Consider the following 26,890-nt stretch of genomic DNA (forward strand, 5'->3'; position numbering starts at 1 on the left):
TCACTGTGTGTATGTCACTTTGATGTCATTCTGGTTAGTAGCAGGTGCTGCTGGTATACTGTTGTTTTCTCATACTTGTCTTTCTGTGATCTTAAGAATCTTTAATATAAATTTTGGCTTTTTAAGATGAATATTGTTATCTGTTGTAATGAAATGATAGGTATGCACTAAAAAGACTGAGAGATTCCTGAAAAAACACAAAATAATTTTTTATCTTACATACCTATGGAGAGAGGGATCTCATCATTATTATCATTATATTTATGGAAGCTTTGCCTCTGGGTTGCGTGGGTAAACTTATCCAGCTTCTCTTTTTCCCCAAAAAGCACCTCCTTTTTAACTTTTAAACTTCACTATTCAATTCTTTTTTGTTCAGGAAACGGCACCGAGGTTTTACCTTTTCTCTCTGGAGAACATATTATTGGATGGCATATCAGAGTCAGAATTTAAAAGATTTGGAAGGATAATTTTAGTGGCTATAAAACACATTAATTAATTAATTAATTAATTCCACTGGTGTTTGTGCATGTTTGATCAGTTACTCTTACAAAGACTTAAAAGAAAGAACTGGTTGGAAATCTGACACTCTCTACTTGAAAGCATAGGCCAAATTTCCCCCTCCCTAACTCGATGGATGGATGGAATGAAAGAAGATGAGCATGGTTTTAAAATTGGAGGAAGTAACCTGCACTATATTGATGTCACTACCCTGAGAGCCAAAAATGCAAAGGATCTGCAAAGCCTAGTACTAAAAATCAAAGAGTGCGATAAAAAAATGGGACTAAAATTAAATATAAAGAAGACCAAACTAATGGCAGCAGGTAGAACAACCAGCCTTAGAACTGACAGTGAAGATATTGAAGTGATGGATAGCTTCTGCCTTTTAGGATCAACCATCAACAGTAAAAGAACAAGCAGTCAAGAAATATGCCACAGACTAGCTGTCAGCAGAGCAGCTGTGAAGGCTTTGGAGAAGATTGGATATCTTCTGGCCATTTGGATGCCATGATGTTTCCATACCTATGAAGATCAGAATTGTGCAAGCAATGGTATTCCCTGTGAGATTCTATGGAAGTGAAAGTTGGACTTTAAAGAAGCAGGATAGGAAGAGTATTGACACCTTTGAACTTTGGTGTTGGAGAAGACTCCTGAGAATACCGTGGAGAGCCAAGAAAACAAACTGATGGATCATCAAACAAATAAACCCAGAGTTCTCAGTAGAGGCACAAATGGCCACGCTCAAATTATCCTACTTTGGACACATTATGCGAAGACCCAGATCTCTGGAAAAGGCTCTAATACTGGGAAAGGTGGAAGGAAAGAGAAGAAGGGGACAACCAGCAGCAAGGTGGATGGACTCAGTTACTGTGGTGATGAATGCACCATTGGGAGACTTGAAAGAACTGGTTAGGGATAGATTGTCAAGGAGAAAATCTATATTTCTGGTTGTTAGGAGTTAAAAATGATTTGATGGCACATAATCAATTAAACAATTCTTTGGAATTTATTTTACTTCAATTTGTCTGGGCATTTCACAATACAAAACAACACCAATACAGTACAACAAAATAAATAGAAATACAATAAGAGAAATCAAACAAACTGGCAACATCAGAACATATGTGACATATTGCAAATATATTTAGCAAAGAGGTTCTATTAGAAAAGTCAACTTAATTTCCTTTCCATTATAGCATTCACTTGTTGGCTGATATTGACTGACACTATTGTTGGCATAATTGAATGTATATTGTGATAATATTAATACATAAAGTACATTTACAGTGGGGCAAAAAAGTATTTAGTCAGCCACCAATTGTGCATGTTCTCCCACTTAAAAAGATGAGAGAGGCCTGTAATTTTCATCATAGGTATACCTCAACTATGAGAGACAAAATGGGGGGGAAAATCCAGAAAATCACATTGTCTGATTTTTAAAGAATTTATTTGCAAATCATGGTGGAAAATAAGTATTTGGTCAATATCAAAAGTTCATCTCAATACTTTGTTATATATCCTTTGTTGGCAATGACAGAGGTCAAACGTTTTCTGTAAGTCTTCACAAGGTTTTCACACACAGTTGCTGGTATTTTGGCCCATTCCTCCATGCAGATCTCCTCTAGAGCAGTGATGTTTTGGGGCTGTCACTGGGCAACACGGACTTTCAACTCCCTCCAAAGCTTTTCCATGCGGTTGAGATCTGGAGACTGGCTAGGCCACTCCAGGACCTTGAAATGCTTCTTACGAAGCCACTCCTTCATTACCCGGGCAGTGTGTTTGGGATCATTGTCATGCTGAAAGACCCAGCCACGTTTCATCTTCAATGCCCTTGCTGATGGAAGGAGGTGTTCACTCAAAATCTCACGATACATGGCCCCATTCATTCTTTCCTTTACACGGATCAGTCATCCTGGTCCCTTTGCAGAAAAACAGCCCCAAAGCATGATGTTTCCACCCCCATGCTTCACAGTAGGTATCGTGTTCTTGGATGCAACTCAGCATTCTCTCTCCTCCAAACACGACGAGTTGAGTTTAGACCAAAACGTTCTACTTTGGTTTCATCTGACCATATGACATTCTCCCAATCCTCTTCTGGATCATCCAAATGCTCTCTAGCAAACTTCAGACAGGCCCGGACATGTACTGGCTTAAGCAGGGGGACACATCTGGCACTGCAGGATTTGAGTCCCTGGCGGCGTAGTGTGTTGCTGATGGTAGCCTTTGTTACTTTGGTCCCAGCTCTCTGCAGGTCATTCACTAGGTCCCCCCGTGTGGATCTGGGATTTCTGCTCACCGTTCTTGTGATCATTTTGACCCCACGGGGTGAGATCTTGCGTGGAGCCCCAGATCGAGGGAGATTATCAGTGGTCTTGTATGGCTTCCATTTTCTAATTATTGCTCCCACAGTTGATTTCTTCACACCAAGCTGCTTGCCTATTGCAGATTCAGTCTTCCCAGCCTGGTGCAGGTCTACAATTTTGTTTCTGGTGTCCTTCAACAGCTCTTTGGTCTTGGCCATAGTGGAGTTTGGAGTGTGACTGTTTGAGGTTGTGGACAGGTGTCTTTTATACTGATAACAAGGTCAAACAGGTGCCATTACTACAGGTAACGAGTGGAGGACAGAGGAGCCTCTTAAAGAAGTAGTTACAGGTCTGTGAGAGCCAGACATCTTGCTTGTTTGTAGGTGACCAAATACTTATTTTCCACCATGATTTGCAAATAAATTCTTTAAAAATCAGACAATGTGATTTTCTGGATTTCTTTTCCCATTTTGTCTCTCATAGTTGAGGTATACCTATGATGAAAATTACAGGCCTCTCTCATCTTTTTAAGTGGGAGAACTTGCACAATTGGTGGCTGACTAAATACTTTTTTGCCCCACTGTATATATATTTACACTTTAAAAATATGTATTATTTCAAATCCTTGTTAACTACAAACTCATTAGTATTAGAGAACAAAATTTTGGTCAATAATAAATTCATGTCAGACAAAATTATACCCACTTCTTTTTAAACAGCTCCTGCCAAATCTCAAATATCTATCATATTATATTTTATTAGCTTAGCAGAGTTAAAGTTACTTTGCATAGTGCTAAATATAGATTGCCTTAATGTACATACTCTACAAGTGTAGAAATAATATTTGAATGGAAATGCATATTAAAATGCTATTTTCTTCAATCATTTATTTCTTGTGTTATGACATGGTAAAACTACTTTGGCAATATTTTCATTTTAATTTAACCTTCCTGTAGAAGAAAGTTTTAATGGTTATATTTGCATTCATCTGCTGAACTTATAACATGTATTTTTATGACTGTTACCATAAAGGACAATAAAAAGATAAAGGACAAAACCTATATTGTGAAAGAGGGAAAGAGTGAGGACCAGTCTACTCCTGATATTAATCATGAAGAAACAAATGAACCAGGCCAGGTATCAACACTTTTCATTTGATACATTGTAGTGTCTTCATTAATGGGAAGAGCTCTATGTTGTTAACATGGATTAAAATAAAAGAACAAGTCAGTGATCTGAATATTGCATTTTACAGCAGATATATACTTGTTTAATCTTTTTTGAATAAGAAAGTGCAAATTTAAGTTTTGAGTTAGCCGCTTTGTCTTTTTTCCTCCTTTTAGAGTTTGGAGGTTAAAGAGTAAAATTGATCTCTTAATCCTTGCAGGGGTGTGAGACACCCATGCTACTTGCTTAAACCCTCCAAAATATTGCGGGGAGGAGTTCAGGGTTTTAGCGTTGCTATGGGTTGGTTAAGCCTCTGCAAGGCTTAAGGCACATATTTCACCCCTTAAACCTCTGAACACTTGAAACAGGTTTCAAAAAGATCAGTCTGTGGGAGGCTTGTGGGGCCACAGATGGAATATTAGGGCACCTCATCTACCACATTGCCCATTCCTGTGGTAGTAAATTCTGATTTATGCTCTCTTACCCTGTACTAAAGTATTTTTAAATGATTCTGTTACAGTAGTTTAGCATCTATAAAAGCTCCCTTCCCCACAGCTATAAGGCTTGTTATTATTTTTGATTGTCTATTAAAATTTAAATACTTGCAAACTGTATTTTTTTACTGGAAGTATCAGTGCACAATTTGCTTTTTTCTCCTCCTTCTCCCCCCAGGACATGGAACAAAACTTGAAACAAATTGGACTCCAGAATTGGCAGGAGAAGAACATCCCAGAAGTAAAACAGAAAGCAAAGGTTCAACTTATATATAGTAATAATGCCACCTTTCTATTAATGTCATTTCACCTGGAATTTTAGTATCAGTATCTCTAAATTTAAAAGAATGAAGAACAAGGGGTCTTTTTCCTTCATTTTGCTATAATGGACATCTCAGCAAAGTAGAGGAGAGAAACTCCTTGTTCTTTGTCCGTTGAATTAATTTTCTGTTCCCCTCTTCCCCAGAGGGAGAAACATGATAGTGCATTTGAAGTTGCTACTTTCAATAGCACAAGACAGATGATCATCAATATATATCCGCTAACTTATATTTTAGCCATGACGTTTCCTCTGGCAGCTATGTACTTTTGCATTTTATTTTTCAGGGAGGTGTAAAGTTTCAGATTGATCTAAGAGGTGATGCAGCAGATGAGAAAAACATTCAGGAAGAGAATGAGGTATAATTTGGGGCCATAGTTACATTTGCAATTAATGATAAGATTGTATATGACATCAATCTGTGCATGGAGATCCCCTGCCTATGATAAAGATTATGTAGTAAAATAAGGGGAGTGTTCCACAGTGCTCTCTTTTTTGAAAATGTGAGGCCTACCTCATTGTTTAAGAAAGTCTTTAGATATGACAGCTACAGAATGTACCCTCCGCTAGAAAATGTGTAACTGCTGCACCAAAATAGGCTCTCAGTATCTTTATAAAATCTGAGTTATTTTGTTCCTGTGGCATAGGCATGAAATTAATACCATCTCTACAGACAAGCTGACACATTAAGAAAATAAAGATAATAAGAGTTATCCAACACTTCAGATTCGTAGGCAAAAGGTGCTTCAGGATGCAAATGTAGTTACTTGTTTGCAAATATTTAAAGTGGTCTTGCCTTTTCCCACAGCTACACAAGCCCAGGAAAAGACACGTTTGGTTTAAGGAGCTACAGCCATGGGTTACGTTATGTGCTGGCACATTCTCTGAGGTACCATTTTGCCTTTGAATGTGAAGCACTGTACCAACCTTTGTTTATTGAGTGAATTTACTTAAGCAAATACAATGTTATTTATTTTTAGCTGGAAAGATGGGATTGCTTAAATTCATCAGTCTTATATAAAGACATCTTCCTCAGCTATATCAGCTGCCAGTAATTTTTTCTCTCAGTCCAGATTTTCCGTAACATAGCACATGGCTGTAGCTCCTTACACCAAACATGTCTTTGATTGTGTTGCTATGGGAAAAGGCAAGACCACTTTAAGAAAACAAGTACTACATTTGCATCCTGAAGCACCGTTTGCCTTCAAATCTGCCATATAACTCTGATTATCTTTATTTTTTTAATGTGTGTGCTTATCCGTAGTATCAATTTCATGCCTATGCTTGCAAGAACAAAGCAGCTCAGATTTTATAAAGATACTGGGAACCTATTTTGGCAGCAGCAGTTGCACATTTTCTACTAATCTATATATTCCAATAGGAGAAGATGTGGCCATCAATCTTCCTCTGCTTGACCCTTGGTTCTGCTCTTCATGTATACCTTTCAGCATGGCATTCTGGTTATCATCTGCCACTAATGCTGGTCTTCAGATCTTCTAGTAAGACTCTCCAAGTAGAAGGCTTGCTCTTTCCTCAGCTTTATTTCACTGATTTCTGTTACCAACTGAACTCCTGGTGTTTAATTTTCATTTGGAATGTCTCTGCCATAGCAATTATAAGCAAAGCAACCACACCTGATTTATGTCTCAGTGCAAAAGGAAAAAAAGCCTGTGTAGTTACTAGGCCTCTGCAGCAACTTGGAGCCAAAGAGGAAACGTGTTTGATTTAAGGAGGTTGTGACAATATGAATCACCTTTTCCTTTTTGAGTCTAGGTTGATGCACAGCCCTGTTAGTGACATTGTAATCTCATAGAGGACACTCACGGAATATAAAAACCACAAAACATACACATAAAATAAAGTATTACTTCACACGCTTCTTTAGCTACTCCATATATTTCCATGAGTTAGGATAAATAGGGCATCTTTCACACAGAAAATGTGCAGATTGGCACATATAAAACTGTGAATCAGGTTGTGATTTCTATCCTTCTAAAAGAGATTCTCAAAATGATTGACAGAAAATATGGCACTCTCTCTGTGAAATGTCCTTCTTCTCATGTAAAATTTGAGACTTCATGAAGAGAGTTTAAGTGAATGTCTCACTGAAAAGCATACAATAAATATAATAGATATTTGATAATTAAATTTGTCTGGTTCTGATATGTTATTGCAATGTTTTTACTTCTTTTACCTGAAGGAAAACAATGTGAAATAATTTTTCAAAAGTCTTTTTGTGTGTTTGATTTCAGCAGCATGATAAACTTAATGAAACACTGACTTTTGAAAACGGAGAAAACCTTAAGAAAAAACTGGCAAACTATGAGGAAGAGTTAAGGCACTGGAAGATGGGTATGCTTCTTGAAATTAGTAACATTGTTATCTGTCAGATAAGGTCACTGAGATCTGCTCAGAGTTAGACTCCAGCTGTGGTGGTCTTGTGGAGATGACTAGGGCCCAGTCTTGTCTGATGATCTGGGCTGAGTTCCTGAGGAAGTAGACAGGTTTCCTGGGATGTTGCATCCTGCCACCTTTATGTTAGATCCATGTCCCTCCTTGTAGGTCATAGCCATCCAGGAAGTGATATTTAGCTGGGTTCAAGCAGTGGCAAATGCCTCTTTGCAGGAGGATGTGATTTCTCTGGCCTTGAAAGAGGCTGTGGCCTATCCACTCCTTAAGAGGCCATTGCTGGACCCAGCTGTACTGGACAGTTTTCTGGGGAAGGTTGTTGAGAAGGTGGTTGGCCTGCTGGTTGCCTTTAAAGCTCTGCATGACATGGAACCAGATTACTTGTGGGACTGCCTGTACCCGATGGTTTCTGCCTGTTCCATCACCAAAATCTGGCAGAGTGGCCATGCTCTGGGTTCCCTTGGTGAAGCAGTGTCACCTAGCAGGCCTTAGGAAGTATGCCTTCTCTGTCATGGTGTCTGCCCCCCTCCCCCCAAGATATGGACAACCCTAACCTTACTGGACTTTTGGAAGGCTATGAAGACCTGGCTATTTCCCAAGGCATTGGGGCTGGGATGTTAATTTATTGGAGCTTTGGTGTATGTAGGTTATAGGGGAGATTGATATTTTTTACAGGGGCCTCAGCCTGGGTTTTGTTTGTGTTTTTAGTAGTTTTTAATTAGTGTTATGTTTGCTGTCCAGAGTTCCTTTGGCAGCCATAGACATTTGATTAATAAATAGATTAATAAATAAATAAACATGCTCTATTAATTAGTAGTTGCATTTCTCCATATCCAATTTCTGTCTCTTAATATATAAACATACATTTTTAAGAACTGACTCCTGTTATAGAATGTCTGCATTTATATTGGTCATATAAGAACTTCTATCTGCATCTGATCAGCTTGTTGATGTTTTGTGAAAGGAGTTTGTTAGTTCCAGGGTAATTTATAGTCTGATTATTTAGTCCATAACAATAATGGATTTTGAACAAAATTTTATCATAAGACTTCTGCCAAAAAAAAAAACCCTCCTAGATGAAATAGTTAAATTGCATGAATAAGCTATAATCAACATCAATACTGTGTCCTTTCAGATATAAAAACTAATAAAGATTTTTTCTTCTTAGAGATTGACAATGAAGACAGTGTGACAAAAGACAGAAAACACTGGCAAACTTCAGCTCCATGGACACTGCTGAATCTCTTAGAAAATGCAGATATCACTTCTGTATGGACTGCAATGAATGAAGGTGACCTTTCTGAAATATTTTGTTTTATATTAAATAAAATATGTTCATTACATCTTAAGATATGAAATGCAATAGACCTTAGGTTTTCCATTGTGATCAGAAATATTATTTCAGTAGTTTTCAAGATATAAAGTAGGCATTCTTTAAAAAGGATATTGGCCAGTTTAAAACTTTAAAATGTACATAGTTTTCCCTGATCATTCCTGACTGAATATGTTTGCTTTTTCAATTCTGTTGCTTCAAAAATACAATCCAATAAAGTATAAAACAATATTTTATTACATTGTATTCTGCCCACTTTATAATTAAAATAAAGCACAAAAGCAGATAATACAATCTACAAAAAAGTGATACAAACTAATTTAGAAAGAGTAGCTTGATAACACCTGAGCAACAATCCCCAAGAGAACAAGAGTAGAAGTTTGAAGTTTGCCACTCGCTCACTTACCAAAGTATCCTTCACTGGCAAAGGAGGAGAAATAAAACAATTTATCTACCTCCTAGTTTCCTATAGGCACCTTTACTCTCACAAAAATTTGTTCCAATGATTTGTGGAATTCTGTAGAACAATATGGGAAGTGAAGTCTAGGAGCTCCAGTGAGAGGGAAAGTTGTTACAAATTGTCCTTCTACCAGACAGAACATTTCTATGACTGAAATAGAATTTACATTTTACAGCATTCTGGGCAGAACTCCTCTTTGGGAGTCCTCCTGCTGGTGCAAAGAAAACACTGAATCCAGTCTGAGAACTTAAATTTCCCAGGGCCCAATAGTTCTGCACAACATGGAATGACTGACATCTTCAGAAACTCATCTATCTCCCATGTTTTCATGCATTCCTCCAAACTTGGCTTCTTGAGGTAGCTCATGAACTATTGATGTGGTCATTGACAACCTAGAAGTTTGGTTTTGCCTGTATCAACAAATTAATGTTCAGTAATCTTGGTTGGAGGAGAATTCAGTAATTTCCAGGAGTGAAAAAAGGGAGAGATGGGGAAAAATGGAAATGTATAGAGAAGAGGATCAAATTTACATATTTTTTCAAAAGACATGGAAGGTAACATTTTTTTTCCTCAGTGGGCCAGGTAAACGAAATACATTCTGAGTTCCCTGAAACCAGGAAAAAATGGAGCCCAAAATTACCTACGACTCTAATGAACATGTTAGCAGAAGCAGAATGTTCCAGTGACACCTTGTGCCAAGTTGAAGAACCTAGTAAGTTGTTTTTGCACCTTTCATTATCTGATAGTTAATGTTGAATTTTATTTAATAACTGGTGCAATAACTGAAGATATCTGTGCATAACAGGTTGAACTAGACTAAAAGCGGAATAGCATCTAAGGTTTGTATTCACTGGGGTCCATCTACAAGTGGAAGAGTGGAATGGATTCCTCTTCCATTATCTCCTCACTCCCCCAATTTGTGCTGTGGGAGCCAGAAGAATATATTTGGAATGTTCCCAGAAGCACAGGGGAGGGCTATGCACAGGGAAGTAAGTTTGCATCATTCTAAGACAGGTTATTCTATCTGAACAAAAGGAATAAATATAAATAAAGAAGTCAGTTTAAAAGTATGACAGGAATATATTTAAATACTGTAAAAGTAATTTCTAAAGGTTATGTACTGTACATGCAGAGAATATTTATTTATTTATTTATTTATTACATTTATCTCCGCCCATCTCCCCCAATGGGGGACTCTGGGTGGCTCACGCAAACCATTAAAACAATAAATATATATATAAATTTATTTATTTATTTAGTAAACTTTTCCCCGCCCATCTCCCCACAATGGGGGACTCTGGGTGGCTTACATCAAATTAAAATCATAAATACGTGAATAAAAGTTATAAAAAAACCCACCACACTTACAGAGATAAAAAAGATGAAAAGATCCAAGAGGCCAATAGAGGCCACACCAGGCCGCTAAGGGGCTAGCCAACCCCATTTCTGACATCCTCCCTCCCCACCCCAGGCCAGATGGCAGAGCCAAGGCTTCAAATCCCTCCGAAAGGCCTGGAGTGAGGGGGCCTGTCTCACATCCGGGGGCAAGATGTTCCAAAGGGCAGGGGCTACAGCAGAGAAGGCCCGCCTTCTGGACCCCGCTAGTCGGAGTTCTTTTGCCGAGGGGGTCCGGAGCATGCCCTGTCTGTGAGATCGGGTGGGACAGGTTGAAATCATGGGGGCGAGGCGGTCCTTCAGGTAACCTGGCCCCATGCCATGTAGGGCTTTAAAGGTGATAACCAACACCTTGAATTGGACCCGGAAGCAAACCAGTACCCAATGCAGCTCACGGAGCAAAGGTGTTATATGGGTCTTTCTTATATGTTATATGGGCCCCAAAAATTGCTCGCACGGCTGCATTCTGGACCAGCTGAAGCTTCCGGATACTCTTCAAGGGTAGCCCCATGTAGAGCGCATTGCAGTAGTCTATCTGGGAGATAACAAGGGCATGAGTGACCGTTCGAAGGGCATCCCGATCCAGGAAAGGGCGTAACTGGTGCACAACCCGAAGCTGTGCAAAAGCCCTCCTGGCCACGGCTGCCACCTGTTCTTCAAGCAGGAGCCGTGAGTCCAGGAGGACCCCCAGATTACGCACTGGATCTGTCTGGGGCAGTGCTACCCCATCCAGCTCCAATGATGGCAACGTCCCGGATGCAGAGGAGCCATTAACCCACAGCCACTCCGTCTTGCCAGGGTTCAGCTGGAGCCTGCTGTTCCCCATCCAGACCCTCACAGCCTCCAGGCACTGCGAGAGGGCGGTCACGGCATCACTTACCTCACCAGGGATGGAGATATATAGTTGAGTATCATCAGCATACTGATGATACCTCATCCCATGATGACGGATGATCTCACCCAGCCATTTCATATAGATGTTGAAAAGGAGCGGAGAGAGAACCGAACCCTGTGGCACCCCACAAAGGAGGGGCTGAGGATGGGACCTCTCGCTCCCTATCACCACCGATTGGGATCGGCCCCGGAGAAAGGAGGTGAACCAGCACAAAACTGTGCCGCCCACCCCCATATCCCTGAGCCGTCCCAATAGGATACCGTGGTCGACGGTATCGAACGCCGCTGAGAGATCAAGAGGAACAAGGATGGTCGCACTTCCACCATCCCACTCCCGCCAGAGATCATCCATAAGTGCGACCGTTTCTGTTCCATAGCTGGGCCTGAAACCTGACTGATAAGGGTCCAGATAATCCGTTTCCTCCAGGACCCTTTGGAGCTGCGAAACCACCACTTTCTCAACCACCTTCCCCAAGAAGGGGAGGTGGGAGACTGGACGAAAGTTGTCCAGTACGGTAGGATCCAGGGAGGGCTTCTTGAGGAGGGGGTGCACCAACGCCTCTTTAAAGGGCCCTGGAAACACTCCCTCCTGCAAGGATGTATTCACCATCGCCTGGATCCACCCACATGTCACCTCCCGAGCTGCTTTCACCAGCCAGGAGGGGCATGGGTCAAGATGACAAGTGGTGGCCCTCACAGCCCGAAGGATCCTGTCCACTTCCTCAGGAACAACAGGATCAAACCGTTCCCAGATAAGTAGGCAAGAGCGATCCCCTGGTATCTCCCCAGACCCTGCACCACGCTCGGAGTCCAACTTGGAACAAATCTGAGCAATTTTATCCTGCAGGTGCTCTGCAAATTCCTGTGTGCGGTCCTGCAAATGAACCGCCACATCCCCCTTACTGAGGAGGGACCTGGTGATCCCAAACAGGGCTGCCGAGCGGCACTCTGCAGATGCAATAAGAGCGAAGAAGTATTGACGCTTCGCCGCTCTTATCGCCACAATGCAGGCCTTAATAGCGGCTCTACCATGTGTTCGGTCGGATTCGGTCTGTGTCTTCCTCCAGCGGCGCTCTAGACGTCTCTTGACCCTCTTCAGCACCCTCAACTCCGCCGTAAACCACGGGGAGTGTCGGGGCTGACGTGACAAGAGAGGGCCCATAGGCGCAATCCTGTCCAAGGCCCCGGCCGCTTCTCTATTCCAGGCAGCAGCCAGGGCCTCCGCTGGACTGTGCAGCAGGTCCACGGGAATATCCCCAGGTCCATCAGGCGCCGGGGGTGGACCAATTGCATGGGTCCTGCCTCCCTGCAGAGGGGGGTGGCATAGGAGAAACTCAGGGTCACTAGGACGTGATCTGACCATGACAGCGGGGAAAGCTGTACATCTCCACTCAGATCACTTTGCCATTGCTCAGACAAGAAAACTAAATCTGGCATGTGGCCACTATCTCGGGTTCGGTCCTGCACAATTTGAGACAGGCCCATGGCTGCCATGGTAGCCATGAACTCCCGAGCTGCATCCAAGAACCGTCCCAGGGATGGCAGGTTGAAGTCCCCCAGAACCATAAGCCTGGGGAACTCCACCGCCAGCACCGAGATGGCCTCCAGCAACTCAGGCAGGGAGGCTGCCACGCGGCAGGGAGGCTGGTACAGTAGCAGCACTCCCAGCTGTTCGCGGGTACCCAACCTAAGAAACAGTGTCTCACAGCCAGATACTTGTAGAGCAATGCCCCTGAAGGCCACTAGAGACTCTCGGATGACAACAGCCATCCCGTTTCCCCTGCCCTGGTATCTCGGCTGGTGCCACACCGTAAACCCAGCTGGGCACATTTCCGAGAGGGGCACCCCCCCTCGGGCCCCAGCCAGATCTCGGTGATACATGCCAGGTCTGCCCCCCCTAAATACATAAAACATAAAAATTTATACAAAACATTACCAAAAAGAGAAAGTCCAAGAAAATGATGGCTTCTGGGGCTGAAGACAACAGGCCTCTAAGGATCTAGCCATCCCCACGTTTGATATCTTCTCTCCCCACCCCAACTTTTTTTTATTAAAAGTTGCCTTAATAAAATGGTATCAAAACTGTTTGCTTAATCACTCATAAGCAACAAGGTAAATGATAATGTTGCAAAGCTTTACAATCACACACACACATACAGTATATATACTGTATATATACATACATACATATGCAAACACACAATTATATTAATTAGATGATGAAGTAACTTCAAATCAGCAATGCTTACTTGGGTTTTTACATGAAGAGATTTTCTTATATATTTTTGCAGTTCCACTAGAATGACCAATTCTTTATAATGGGAATTATTTTATATATGCAGGAGATTGAATCACCAATCAGAAGACCATATGCTGAATTTAATTTTAAAAAGCCATTCACTTTTTAGGGAAAACTATTTTGTAGGTAACCACCTTTTAATTTTTCATCTTAAACATGTTTTCCTGGGAGTTAAGTTCCATGGAAGTCAGTGATACTTGTTTCTAGGCAAATAGATAGTCCTACTAGGAATAAATTGATGAATCATTACTTGTTAAAACTGATAAGGAATTTCAGACTCTTATGTAACCATTGAGCAATACAGTCCCTTCCACAACGTTTTGGAGATAGCAAGTGATAGAAAACAGAAACTAATGTGAATACTATATTGACAAACAATTCTAATAGCTTATTAGGTATAGCTTGGAGACATGTTGAAATATTAACTCAGATATGAATATTTTGAGTCTATATATTAAATCTTTTCCCAAGAGTTAAAAGCTAAGACCCTTTGCTCACTAACGAGTTTTAATTCTTGAGACTGATCAGTCAACCCTGACAGATCAGCAGTAGTAATATCATGCTCACCATTAAAGATGAAAGTGCCAACTTACACATAAGCTGGATTCACATGTCAACTTAAGCCATAATGTTTGGCTTTGGCTTAGTGTATTGTGTGAACCCTGCCACTGCAGCTTGTAAACCATATAAGCTATTGTTTAGTCAGTTGTGACATATTCAACAAATCAGATTTAAGCACATAATGCTTTAGTGCAGTCAAGAACTAGATCAAATAAGGAGTACATTTATGCAAAATTAGTCTAGACTTCTTGTGAATATGAAAGTAGCCCTCCATCCTACCCTGCACAACATTATTTTTAAAACAGTATATCTTTGCTATCAGTTCAAGATCGCTTGGTACATTTGAAATCATCATGAAATCAAATCAGCTAATAAAAATACTTTTCTTTCAGAAGAAACAATAAATCATTGGACTCCAGAATCTGTTAAAGGTGCACCAGAAGTTAGTTCTGCTGTTAACACAGATGAAAGTAAACTTGATCCAAGATCTGATGATGATGACACGTAAGTTATTACAACTGCTGGATGTGTTAACTTGGTCCTTGGTCCATTCATATAGTCTTTTGTTCAGCACACAACATTATTGAAATAATAACACTCTAGATTTTAGTATGTGTACAAGTATGCAAAGGCTGAGAACGACAACCATGTCAAACACAGGAGTTGGAATAAAACAGTAGATTACAATACTGCCAACTAGAATAAAGTTTACTCTGTATGTCTAAAAAGTATTGGACTAGGTTACATACAACTAAACTCATGTTTTAACATAAGTTTAACTGATGATGAGTAAATTGATGATTGAGTCAATATATGGATGATTAGTAAGTTGAGCAAAATTGTTATGGTAAGCTAAATTTTGCAGTTATCTGATCAATTCTCAACTGCAGCATTCAAAGTATGCTATCTATATACATATAGATAGATAGATATAGATATAGATATACATATATATGTAATAAACTCCAGTGAGATCTCCAGGAGCTTCCATACCCATTGTTGAGTTTATAGGCTGGCTGGGATTGTATGGAGCTGTGAATTTGTACAACCAAAGGCCCTCATAGTAACAGTGTATCTCTGTAGTTTTTCTGTTTGCAATGAATTCAAATATATGCTACAATAGTACAAAGACTGCCACAGAGACATTATACTGTTTATTTAATGGATGTATAAGAGCACTTCTTTATATAAATACCATTTTGATAGTTCTGCCCAAATCATAATCCTGTTTCGGATTCTGCATTCAACCAAGCCTGTTGTGTAGATATCACATCTACCATCTAGTGCTCAGAAGTGCTACCCAATTTGTGAATGCAGCATTCTGATAATTTAGTAAAAACGTAACACTATTTTTTTCTCCTGTACAGAAACTTTGAAGAATCTGAAGATGAACTGAGGGATGAGCTAGTGGAATCTTTGGAAAATGTGGTAATGTCTCTAGAGGAGGAGATTTTAAAAGGTCCAATTGAATCAGCAAACACAGAACAACAGGAACAAAGTATAGCCAATAGGAAACTTAGCAAATCTAGTGAGAGTTTGGAAGATAATAATGACTTGACTGGAGAAAAGCAAGGTGCAATCAGTTAACACATTCTTGGGTAATAAATCCTTACTTAATAATTAATGATAACCAATTGTATGCATGTTAAGAACCAAGAGTTTAGAAAGTGGGTGCTTCATCTTTTCCTTGCAAATTTCACAGAGTAGGCTAGTGTACTAAAGTAAAAATCTCTAGAGCTGTAAAGATGTATCTCTTTGCCATTAATAAGCCGCCAACGTAGATACACTTTCAAGGGTGCATCCCAATAACCAAATCTATAACACCTATAAATATAGAGCTTCACTACTCACTGTGTGTTATTTTTCTGATGAAAACAGATCTTATTTAACTTAGATCTAATTCCCAATAAGATGGAAATCCTGGGTGTGGACTGGACTAATTCTGTTGATGGCGAGGGAGCTTAAATAGTTGAATACTCCAATGGGAAAAAAATCTCAATATAACAGCAGAAGTTAAAATTGTTTCTAACCTAACTTTGTTGTATGTACTAATTTTATGATTGGAGAATTCAGTTGTCTGAGCCTCTGCTATCCTCTCAAAGAAAAAAACAAATTCATATATAATTTGACCTTTCTGAGATCATTTTCATTATATACACTATTTAACAGCTTTAGATAATGTACAATTTGCATGGTTTCAGATGACAGCCATTTTTCATTAAACATTATTTTGACAATTGATCTGTAATAAGTCTTAAGCATTCAGTTTTGGATGTATTAAACTGATTTTTGTTAACTAAAGAATAGATTATGGAAAGAATTAAACTGATGAAATAGATTTAAGCCCTCATTAAAAATATATGCTCAATGCTATTATGACAAGAACTAGGTAATCACTACTGAAAGCTGGATATTTTGTGGCAATTTTTAGAAGATAAGTGGGACTTTAAGTCCTGTTTGAAATTATAAAATAAAAATTTGTCAAAGAAACATGCTCTGTCAGGATATTTTCAGTATTTAAGGAGTAAGATCTTCATTGCACTACAAATGGAAAAGGAGAATATGCATAATTTCTAGTGCCATAACAACTCAAATATGCCATATATTTAGAAGCAAAATACTTTATTTAAATAGCTGTTCTACAGATAATAGGAATGTTTCCTCAAATTCCTGTTCAGCAAACCTCTTCACAGACTGACGAGCATTTTGTCTGATCTGCAGCCTTTTTGCAGGAGATAATGAGAAGATATAAGCCATAGAGTCTGCATAGCCATCTTCATCTTCTGCTAGAAATCCAGTCATGTTTCTTTCATAGGGTACCACAATATCTAATTTTGGGCCTCCAGAATTGTGAGCAAGGATAATTATGCCAGCTGCCATACATTCAACAATTCCTATAAAAGAAATAAAACAGATTGCTGTTAACTGTGCTGCTTTCATTCTTTTTTAACAAAGAATGCCATTCTCTATTGCAACTTTGGAAGCAAAAGAAAAGGAACAATTTAGACTCTTATTTTTTTCTGATTTTAAAGTAGCACACATCACTCTTGCACTAATGAAAATTGGAAACAGCCAAAGATCACATAATGTATGCTCTCCAAAAAGTAGTCACTGGAGTACATTTCTATGCTTGTACTAAGATTCAATTCCTGATCTTGCAGTCTCAAAATCCAAGTAAATTACTCACAGAGGAGATTAAAAGACATGGTCTGTGACTAGGGGGTCCTCCTTGACTGGCAATTCCTGCTTCAACAGCAAGGGGAGGCCACGGGCAGAAGGGGCTTTGCCCAGCTTTGGTTGGTGCACCAGTTTCAGCCCTACCTGAACAAGGATGCCTGGCAATAGTAACTCACGCCCTGTATTACATTCTATACCAGGCTGCCTTTGAAGACAACATAGAAGTTACAGTTGATACAGAACGTGATGCCTAGATTGAGTGGGAGCATCTTGCTATATCAGAATAACACTATTTTGATGTCATTCTATTGGTTGCTAATAAGTTTCTGAGTCCAATTCAAATGTACTGAATGTATCCTATATGGATATTGTGTGTTCATAATGGGTTGATTTAATGTTGGATACCACTTAGTCTGTACAATTGGGGCAGGTTACAGATACTGTTAAATAAATAAATTTCAGAGAAACATTTAATGTCTTGCAGCACATTAGTGTATCTCTCCCATCAAACATTTATTTAACTGTTATGGGTTTCTGGGGTGATTGCCTCTTACTTGCTGATCTTTGTGTCTTATTTAAAATTCCTAAGTATTAAGTTTCAGTATTTAACAGAGTTGACAATATGGCCATGAATGTTGAAATATTAAGCAAATTTCAGAGTGTATGTTTATGATGCTATGTGAATCATAGCAAGTAGCATTTGCTATTTCTTAGGACTATGAGTGAACATAGAAAACCTGAGACAATCACTTAAAACCTTGTTGTGAATACAGTATATGGTTATTAATAGCCAGTATTCATGATAGTTTATATACAAGGACTATTTTGAAGGCCAGTATAGTAAGTAAATTACCATGCCAATTAGATGATATAGCTGTGGACAATGCAAATTAAATCTTAATCACACAATGTTTTACTCACCCAAAGAATCCAAGAAACTGTTCACAGAACATATACAAAAATACCCACCAATTCCAAAATGTTCATTCCACATGGTGTGAAGTCCAATAGTTGCATCAGCCAGAAGCTTCTTTAGTTCTTCGAATGGAATATTAACTTTGAATTCCACCTTTTTTTCAATGCCCAACTCTTGACAGAGCTTTTTAAGTTCATTTACACGCTGGTCGTCATCTAGGTTACGACAGCCCCCAATCAAAATAAGCTTTGGCAGTAGTTCCTGTCCTCCAGTTTTTGCCAATAATTTAGCAAAGGCTCTGATCTGCAGGGAGTGGTCTTTCTCTGGCCTGAACTGGCTTACAGAAACAATTGTTGGTTCTATAGTCCTCTTTTCTTCCTGCAGTGGAATATCCAGGAAAGTCTGTACATCACAAGGTGGATACACAATGCTTGTGCAGTTGCTACACCGCCAGAGGGAAAGGATGTGATTGAGAGTCCATGTAGAATTAACCATGACAGTGTCACTGCAAGAACCAACTAACCCATATATGGAAGCAAAAAAGTAATAATATACAAGTTTCATTTTACTTAACAGGGGATTTTTTGTGATAACGGCTGCATTATTAAATTGAGCATGCTGATTCCTGACCACAGAAAGCATGTCAGTGCTGATTGTGGGATAGTGAACATAACATCCTATCTTGCAACCTCCCAAATATTTAAAGAGAGGAAGCGTGAATGCATAACCCATGGAGTCAATGTAAATATCAGGAATACACTTCGTAAGAGCTTCCCAGCCAAGAAACAGAGATCCTAAGCTCTGACCTAACAGAGTGAAATATGGATAAACGGAAGCTTCTACTAAGTAGCGCCTATTCAAGAACACAAACTTCACAGGGTGTTTCAGTCTGATGTTGAATCGCCTGTAGGCACCTTCAAGAATATTCTCAGCTGTAGCATCAGTATCACCTGTGTAGACAACGTAGGAGGCATCTTTGTACCTGGAAATGAAATGTTTTCCTATTAAAATATTTCAGATGCAATAGGATTTCTTCCTCTTTTTGGCTAATTTTAAACCCATGGCTTAATGCTATATAATATCTGGACATTTAGAAAGTTACTCCCAAAGCGTTCACTATCAGGCTTTGCAGAAGCTTCTCAAAAAATTAACGACGAATGGAGCACATGAATGAACTTATAAAATGAGTAGTTAATCTAAGGAGCTCCTAACTGCAAAAATCCCTTGCAGTTTGCTATTTTCTTATTAAGAGTTTTTAATTTAAGAATCTTTAAAATGAGGAAAAATGATTAATTATACTGCCACACTATGCCCAGAGCACAGTTTTTTAGTTGGTTTCTTAAAGAGAAATTATACGCTGTATGAGCTCCAATCCATTTAGGGCATCAGACAGGTTTTCAGAAGGCCCACCTCACTGCGCAAATTTATATATATAGTTGTCTAAATCAGTTCTAAATTAGGTTTATGACAATGCAACCCTAAGCAAGTTTATTCAGTATGGCCTGCTGAAGTCAACTGGGCTTTTTCCTTAAATGTATTTTATTCACCCTTATCTGAGAACAGGTCCCAAGTGAGACTTAGTTTTGAGCCAAATGCATATAATTGTTATAAACCCAATCTAATTGGATCAGCACTGCTCTGCAAATGGCTTTTCAAGCTTACAAAAACTTCATAACTTATTTGCATAATGGCATAGGAACCTGCTGGCACATGGGAAGGCTTGCTTCAGTTACCCTAGAGCAGAGCTCTCCAAACTCTGAGGTTTATCTTCCTTGGGGAGGTGCAGACAGAGTCCTATGGAGGTGTGAAGAACCTTTTAGTTATACAGTGGGGCAAAAAAGTATTTAGTCAGCCACCAATTGTGCAAGTTCTCCCACTTAAAAAGATGAGAGAGGCCTGTAATTGTCATCATAGGTATACCTCAACTATGAGAGACAAAATGGGAAAAGAAATCCAGAAAATCAGAGTCTGATTTTTAAAGAATTTATTTGCAAATCATGGTGGAAAATAAGTATTTGGTCACCTACAAACAAGCAAGATGTCTGGCTCTCACACAACCTCAAACAGTCACACTCCAAACTCCACTATGGCCAAGACCAAAGAGCTGTCGAAGGACACCAGAAACAAAATTGTAGACCTGCACCAGGCTGGGAACACTGAATCTGCAATAGGCAAGCAGCTTGGTGTGAAGAAATCAACTGTGGGATTAGAAAATGGAAGACATACAAGACCACTGATAATCTCCCTCGATCTGGGCCTCCACGCAAGATCTCACCCTGTGGGGTCAAAATGATCACAAGAATGGCGAGCAAAAATCCCAGAACCACACGGGGGGACCTAGTGAATGACCTGCAGAGAGCTGGGACCAAAGTAACAAAGGCTACCATCAGTAACACATTATGCTGCCAGGGACTCAAATCCTGCAGTGCCAGTCGTGTCCCCCTGCTTAAGCTAGTACATGTCTGGGCCTGTCTGAAGTTTGCTAGAGAGCATTTGGATGATCCAGAAGAGGATTGGGAGAATGTCAGATGAAACCAAAGTAGAACGTTTTGGTCTAAACTCAACTCGTCGTGTTTGGAGGAGAGAGAATGCTGAGTTGCATCCAAAGAACACCATACCTACTGTGAAGCATGGGGGTGGAAACATCATGCTTTGGGGCTGTTTTTCTGCAAAGGGACCACCTCCTTCCATCAGCAAGTGAACACCTCCTTCCATCAGCAAGGGCATTGAAGATGAAACGTGGCTGGGTCTTTCAGCATGACAATGATCCCAAACACACCGCCCGGGCAACGAAGGAGTGGCTTCGTAAGAAGCATTTCAAGGTCCTGGAGTGGCCTAGCCAGTCTCCAGATCTCAACCCCATGGAAAGTCTTTGGAGGGAGTTGAAAGTCCGTGTTGCCCAGCGACAGCCCCAAAACATCACTGCTCTAGAGGAGATCTGCATGGAGGAATGGGCCAAAATACCAGCAACAGTGTGTGAAAACCTTGTGAAGACTTACAGAAAATGTTTGACCTCTGTCATTGCCAACAAAGGATATATAACAAAGTATTGAGATGAACTTTTGATATTGACCAAATACTTATTTTCCACCATGATTTGCAAATAAATTCTTTAAAAATCAGACTCTGATTTTCTGGATTTCTTTTCCCATTTTGTCTCTCATAGTTGAGGTATACCTATGATGACAATTACAGGCCTCTCTCATCTTTTTAAGTGGGAGAACTTGCACAATTGGTGGCTGACTAAATACTTTTTGCCCCACTGTATTATTACAATAAATCCACCTTTCCCAAAGTTTCATTGTTCATTTGTGTTCATTTGGGAGTTTGGATCTTTAGGGGAGGTGTGTATGTTAAGATTACACTAAAGGGAGGTATGATGGCAAAAAGTTTAGGAACCCCTGCCTTAGAGAGTACAAACATAAGTACTTTTGAATAATTACTATTATGTAAAGGGAACTGCCAAGGAACAAACATGGATACTTATCAGTTCTAAATACAGTCAGGTCCAGAAATATTGGGACATCGACACAATTCTAACATCTTTGGCTCTATACACCACCACAATGGATTTGGAATGAAACAAACACAATGTGCGTTAACTGCAGACTGTCAGCTTTAATTTGAGGGTATGTACATCCAACTCAGGTGAACGGTGTAGGAATTACAACAGTTTGCATATGTGCCTCCCACTTGTTAAGGGACCAAAAGTAATGGGACAGAATAATAATCATACATCAAACTTTTCCTTTTTAATACTTGGTTGCAAATCCGTTGCATTCAATCACAGCCTGAAGCCTGGAATGCATAGACATCACCAGACGCTGGGTTTCATCCCTGGTGATGCTCTGCCAGGCCTCTACTGCAACTGTCTTCAGTTCCTGCTTGTTCTTGGGGCATTTTCCCTTCAGTTTGGTCTTCAGCAAGTGAAATGCATGCTCAATGGGATTCAGGTCAGGTGATTGACTTGGTCATTGCATAACATTCCACTTCTGTCCCTTCAAAAACTCTTTGGTTGCTTTTGCAGTATGCTTTGGGTCATTGTCCATCTGTACTGTGAAGCACCGTCCAATGAGTTCTGCAGCATTTGGCTGAATGTGAGCAGATAATATTGCCCGAAACACTGCAGAATTCATCCTCCTGCTTTTGTCAGCAGTCACATCATCAATAAATACAAGAGAACCAGTTCCATTGGCAGCCATACGTGCCCACGCCATGACACTACCACCACCATGCTTCACTGATGAGGTGGTATGCTTAGGATCATGAGCAGTTCCTTTCCTTCTCCATACTCTTCTCTTCCCATCACTCTGGTACAAGTTGATCTTGGTCTCATCTGTCCATAGGATGTTGTTCCAGAACTGTGAAGGCTTTTAGATGTCGTTTGGCAAACTCTAATCTGGCCTTCCTGTTTTTGAGGCTCACCAATGGTTTACATCTTGTGGTGAACCCTCTGTATTCACTCTGGTGACATCTTCTTTTGATTGTTGACTTTGACACACATACACCTACCTCCTGGAGAGTGTTCTTGATCTGGCCAACTGTTGTGAAGGGTGTTTTCTTCACCAGGGAACGGATTCTTCGGTCATCCACCACAGTTGTTTTCTGTTGTCTCCCGGGTCTTTTGGTGTTGCTGAGCTCACCGGTGCGTTCCTTCTTTTTGAGAATGTTCCAAACAGTTGTTTTGGCCACGCCTAATGTTCTTGCTATCTCCCTGATGGGTTTGTTTTGTTTCTTCAGCCTAATGATGGCTTGCTTCACTGATAGTGACAGCTCTTTGGATCTCATCTTGAGAGTAGACAGCAACAGATTCCAAATGCAAATAGCACACTTGAAATGAACTCTGGGCCTTTTATCTGCACATTGTAATTGGGGTACTGAGGGAATATCACAAACCTGGCCATGGAACAGCTGAGAAGCCAATTGTCCCATTACTTTTGGTCCCTTCACAAGTGGGAGGCACATATGCAAACTGTTGTAATTCCTACACCGTTCACCTGAGTTGGATGTACATACCCTCAAATTAAAGCTGACAGTCTGCAGTTAATGCACATTGTGTTTGTTTCATTCCAAATCCATTGTGGTGGTGTATAGAGCCAAAGATGTTAGAATTGTGTCAATGTCCCAATATTTCTGGACCTGACTGTATTTAACTTGAACTGAATCTCAAGTTAGGAAAGTATCGTGGACACCAGGGGCACTGGCAGGGATCAAAAAGTCAAAATGAGGCTGACTTTTCTTTTTATTTCCTGCCCCTTCCCCCATGGAGACCCCTGAATAGAAACCAGACTTTAAAACACATTTTGTTATTTATTCGTAAGCTAATACTCCTTACCTGACGGGATCTGCAAAACAATTGTTGTTGATTTTTTAAAATAAAACTGACCTTGTCATAAATATGCGCACACGCACACACACACAAACATACAAACCACTTCTAACTAATTTGTGGCCAGCTAAGTTTTTCTAGTCACTTGATGGACAGCAAGCACAAAATATAATAGAGATGTAAAATGAAAAACATGCAATAATAAAAAAATAATTGTTTTAGTTGATAGCAATAACCTTTATAAATTTTATTCTCAGTAAGAACTTCTAGAAAATAAGGCTGTAATACATACATCTAAGCATGAAAATGTATTTACTTACTTTTTCTGTAAAGCTCTCAAAGCACACCATAACACTCTCTCTCCACCACCACCAGCATTACAATATGGATGGAAAAATGCAATTACAAGTGGCTTTTTCCCATCGTTTCCTGGAGGAATTAGAAGATTTTTCCGCCATTGAAGCCATAATCGTAAACCACACAGTAGAAGCAACAAACAGAGACATAAAACTCCACTTAATATCAGTGCAGGTATAATCAATGAATATAGCAATCTGGAAAAAAAAAAAAGAGGGTGGAAAGTTGACATATAGCCACAATGCATAATACTGAACTCTGGAAACTATTAAGAAACTTCGAAAAGAGAAACAATGCTTGAAATGTTTGTGTTCATATAAATAACATATATTAATGCTGTCATCTGTAAAGGAAATCAGCTATATTGCTGAGGGCTACACTGCAAGATCACCATCTACAGAGTAGAACTTAAATTTCACAAAAAAGCTAGAAACAGAAAGTCCATTTATATGATCCCCCATTAAGGAATGTATTTATCTCACTAGTCATCATAAAGGGGTATTCTCCTGCATAGATGGAGAAGATCAATGGCAACTCTTTACTTTAACCGGCTTTCAAAACAAGTACATATCCACAGAACCTGTAGGTTCAGCCACTACTGCACAATACACTTTTATCAAGAAAGCATCTACTGTACCATCTATGCAAGGGGCTTCCTGTGGAGTTGATATACAGTACAGCTTTTATATGTACAGTACTTAGCAATGTAGCTCTGTGAGAGAGAATGGGCTTTGCATGTCAGTGTATGTTTAAATAGCATCAACCCAGATGGACTATTATCTTAAGGCAGTGCACATACCTAATACTCCTTCCTCCTCCTATTTCCCCCAACAACAACCACCCTGTGAAGTTGATTGGGCTGCGAGAAAGTGACTGGCCCAAAGTCACCCAGCTGGCTTTCATGACTAAAGGAGGGCTAGAACTCACTGTCTCCTAGTTTCTAGCCCAGGACCTTCACCACCACACCAAACTGGCTCTCTGAACTAATGACAGAGACCTGCTCATGTGTGTTTATCCAGGACAGTCGGGAAGGGTTCCATTTCAAGGCACTCTCTAATAAGGGTACTTGAGCTGCAACAATCCGTCCAATCACAAGTGGTTCATGCAAGACAGACAGACTGACAATGCAGATCTATCACTCATTCGTGAATCAAGATACTCTGTCCTCAATGGGCGGGAGCATCCCGGTAAAATGGTACGCATTTCAGTGGAAAGAGGCAGAACGTTAATCTGGCAAATGCATACAGGTGAAAAAGATGGAGAATAAAAAAGGAGGGCGGAGCATCTCGGCATAGCATTTTGCCTCTTTGAGCGGTACGTTGCACATTTGGGCTTAGATCTCTTTCGCACTAATTTTTAGGTCTTAGAAGAAAAATGCAAAACGACCAAACTACAACAAATATATATACACAGACGTCTACGGCTGAGCGAATACGTAAAACAGTAAGCTATGAGAGATTCTCCTGTATTTTCCGCTTTACCATCATCAAGAATCTATCCTCTTCAGGTTGATACTCCTTCCATATCATGATAGAAAGAGATCTAGGAAACTTTATATCATAATACATTTGTTACTTAATGGCAGAAAGTGAAGAAGAACTTCAATTCTTAAAGAGATGGGAGTACCAGACCACCTTACCTGTCTCCTGAGAAATCAACTGATTGGTTCAAAATAGGGAAAGGTGTACGACAAGGCTGTATACTGTCACCCTGCTTATTTAACCTATATGCAGAGTACATCATGAGAAATGCCAGGCTGGAAGAATCACAAGCCGGAATTAAGATTGCAGGGAGAATCATCAACAACCTCAGATATGCAGACGATACCACCCTAATGGCAGAAAGTGAAGAAGAACTAAAGAGCCTCTTGATGAGGGTGAAAGAGGAGAGTGCAAAAGCTGGCTTGAAACTCAACATTAAAAAAACTAAGATCATGGCATCTGGACCCATCAATTCCTGGCAAATAGAAGGGGTAGAAATGGAAGCAGTAACAGACTTCATTTATTTGGGCTCCAAGATCACCGCAGACGGAGACTGCAGCCATGAAATTAAAAGACGCTTGCTCCTTGGGAGGAAAGCTATGGCAAGCCTAGATAGCATATTAAAAAGCAGAGACGTCACCTTGCCGACAAAGATCCGCATAGTCAAAGCTATGGTTTTTCCAGTAGTAATGTATGGCTGTGAGAGCTGGACCATAAAGAAGGCCGAGCGCCGAAGAATTGATGCCTTTGAACTGTGGTGCTGGAGAAGACTCTTGAGAGTCCCCTGGACTGCTAGGAGGTCAAACCAGTCAATCTTAAAGGAAATCAACCCTGATTGGCTCATTGGAAGGATCGATAATGAAGCTCAAGCTCAGATATTTTGGCCACCTAATGCGAAGAGAGATCTCTTTGGAGAAGACCCTGATGCTGGGAAAGATTGAAGGCAAAAGGATAAGAGGACGGCAGAGAATGAGATGGTTAGATAGCATCACTGAAGCAATGAGCATGAAACTGAGCAAACTCAGGGAGGCAGTGAAGGACAGGAAGGCCTGGCGCAATATGGTTCATGGGGTCACGAAGAGTCGGACACGACTTAACGACTAAACAACAACAACAACATTTGTTACTCTTTAAAAATGTCACAAGAGCGTCAACACGCACCTGATAAACTGATTGAACGTGGACACCGCCATTTTCTGAAAGACATCCCTGATCCGGAAGTCGTTGGTCCGCCCCGGAAGCTCTAGGCGTGAAACGACCGTTCCCTTCCCGAACGGATGGGAGGGTAAATCAGTGCTTCTGTTGGTCAATAGCTTTTCATGCACAGGGACAAAAACATATACTGTATAGATATCTGTTTCAATTATGACCCCAAATCTACAATTTCTACCTTTTCACTGTTCATAGATCTATGGTCCTTTCCTAATAGCCGAAAGTCTCCTGCCTTTCTATGACGAGGAGGGTTGCCATTGGTCGGAGGCTGCCGTCGGGTGCCAAA

At 40.2% G+C, this 26,890-nt stretch overlaps 2 protein-coding genes across 4 annotated transcripts in view; one reads left to right on the plus strand and one right to left on the minus strand.

The window, feature by feature from the left end:
• Nucleotides 1–16,694, plus strand: part of NEK5 (NIMA related kinase 5) — a 37,597-nt gene extending 20,903 nt beyond the window's left edge. For 2 of the 3 annotated variants that reach the window (XM_025170293.2, XM_088135426.1), the window contains exons 16-23: nucleotides 3,834–3,938; nucleotides 4,641–4,721; nucleotides 5,069–5,140; nucleotides 7,034–7,133; nucleotides 8,359–8,481; nucleotides 9,558–9,695; nucleotides 14,525–14,636; nucleotides 15,500–16,694. In XM_025170293.2, coding sequence (XP_025026061.1) covers nucleotides 3,834–3,938; nucleotides 4,641–4,721; nucleotides 5,069–5,140; nucleotides 7,034–7,133; nucleotides 8,359–8,481; nucleotides 9,558–9,695; nucleotides 14,525–14,636; nucleotides 15,500–15,719 — 951 coding nt within the window. In that variant the 3' untranslated portion in view covers nucleotides 15,720–16,694. The remainder of the gene's footprint in view (nucleotides 1–3,833; nucleotides 3,939–4,640; nucleotides 4,722–5,068; nucleotides 5,141–7,033; nucleotides 7,134–8,358; nucleotides 8,482–9,557; nucleotides 9,696–14,524; nucleotides 14,637–15,499) is intronic. The other variant, XM_025170300.2, reaches the window with a different exon arrangement.
• A 43-nt stretch (nucleotides 16,695–16,737) lies between these two features.
• ALG11 (ALG11 alpha-1,2-mannosyltransferase) lies at nucleotides 16,738–26,662 on the minus strand. Its single transcript, XM_007421211.4, has 4 exons — nucleotides 26,554–26,662; nucleotides 23,875–24,108; nucleotides 18,279–19,207; nucleotides 16,738–17,026 (listed from the first exon to the last, which is right to left on the minus strand). The coding sequence occupies exons 1-4, from the start codon at nucleotides 26,583–26,585 to the stop codon at nucleotides 16,755–16,757; spliced, it is 1,467 nt and encodes a 488-aa protein (XP_007421273.1). The 5' UTR covers nucleotides 26,586–26,662; the 3' UTR covers nucleotides 16,738–16,754.
• Between the last annotated feature and the right edge of the window lie 228 nt (nucleotides 26,663–26,890).

This window comes from Python bivittatus, unplaced genomic scaffold (assembly GCF_059951505.1).
Source record: "Python bivittatus isolate LINGU-HERP-01145 unplaced genomic scaffold, Pbiv_v1 ctg000020_np1212, whole genome shotgun sequence".
NCBI classification, from domain to species: Eukaryota; Metazoa; Chordata; class Lepidosauria; order Squamata; family Pythonidae; genus Python; species Python bivittatus.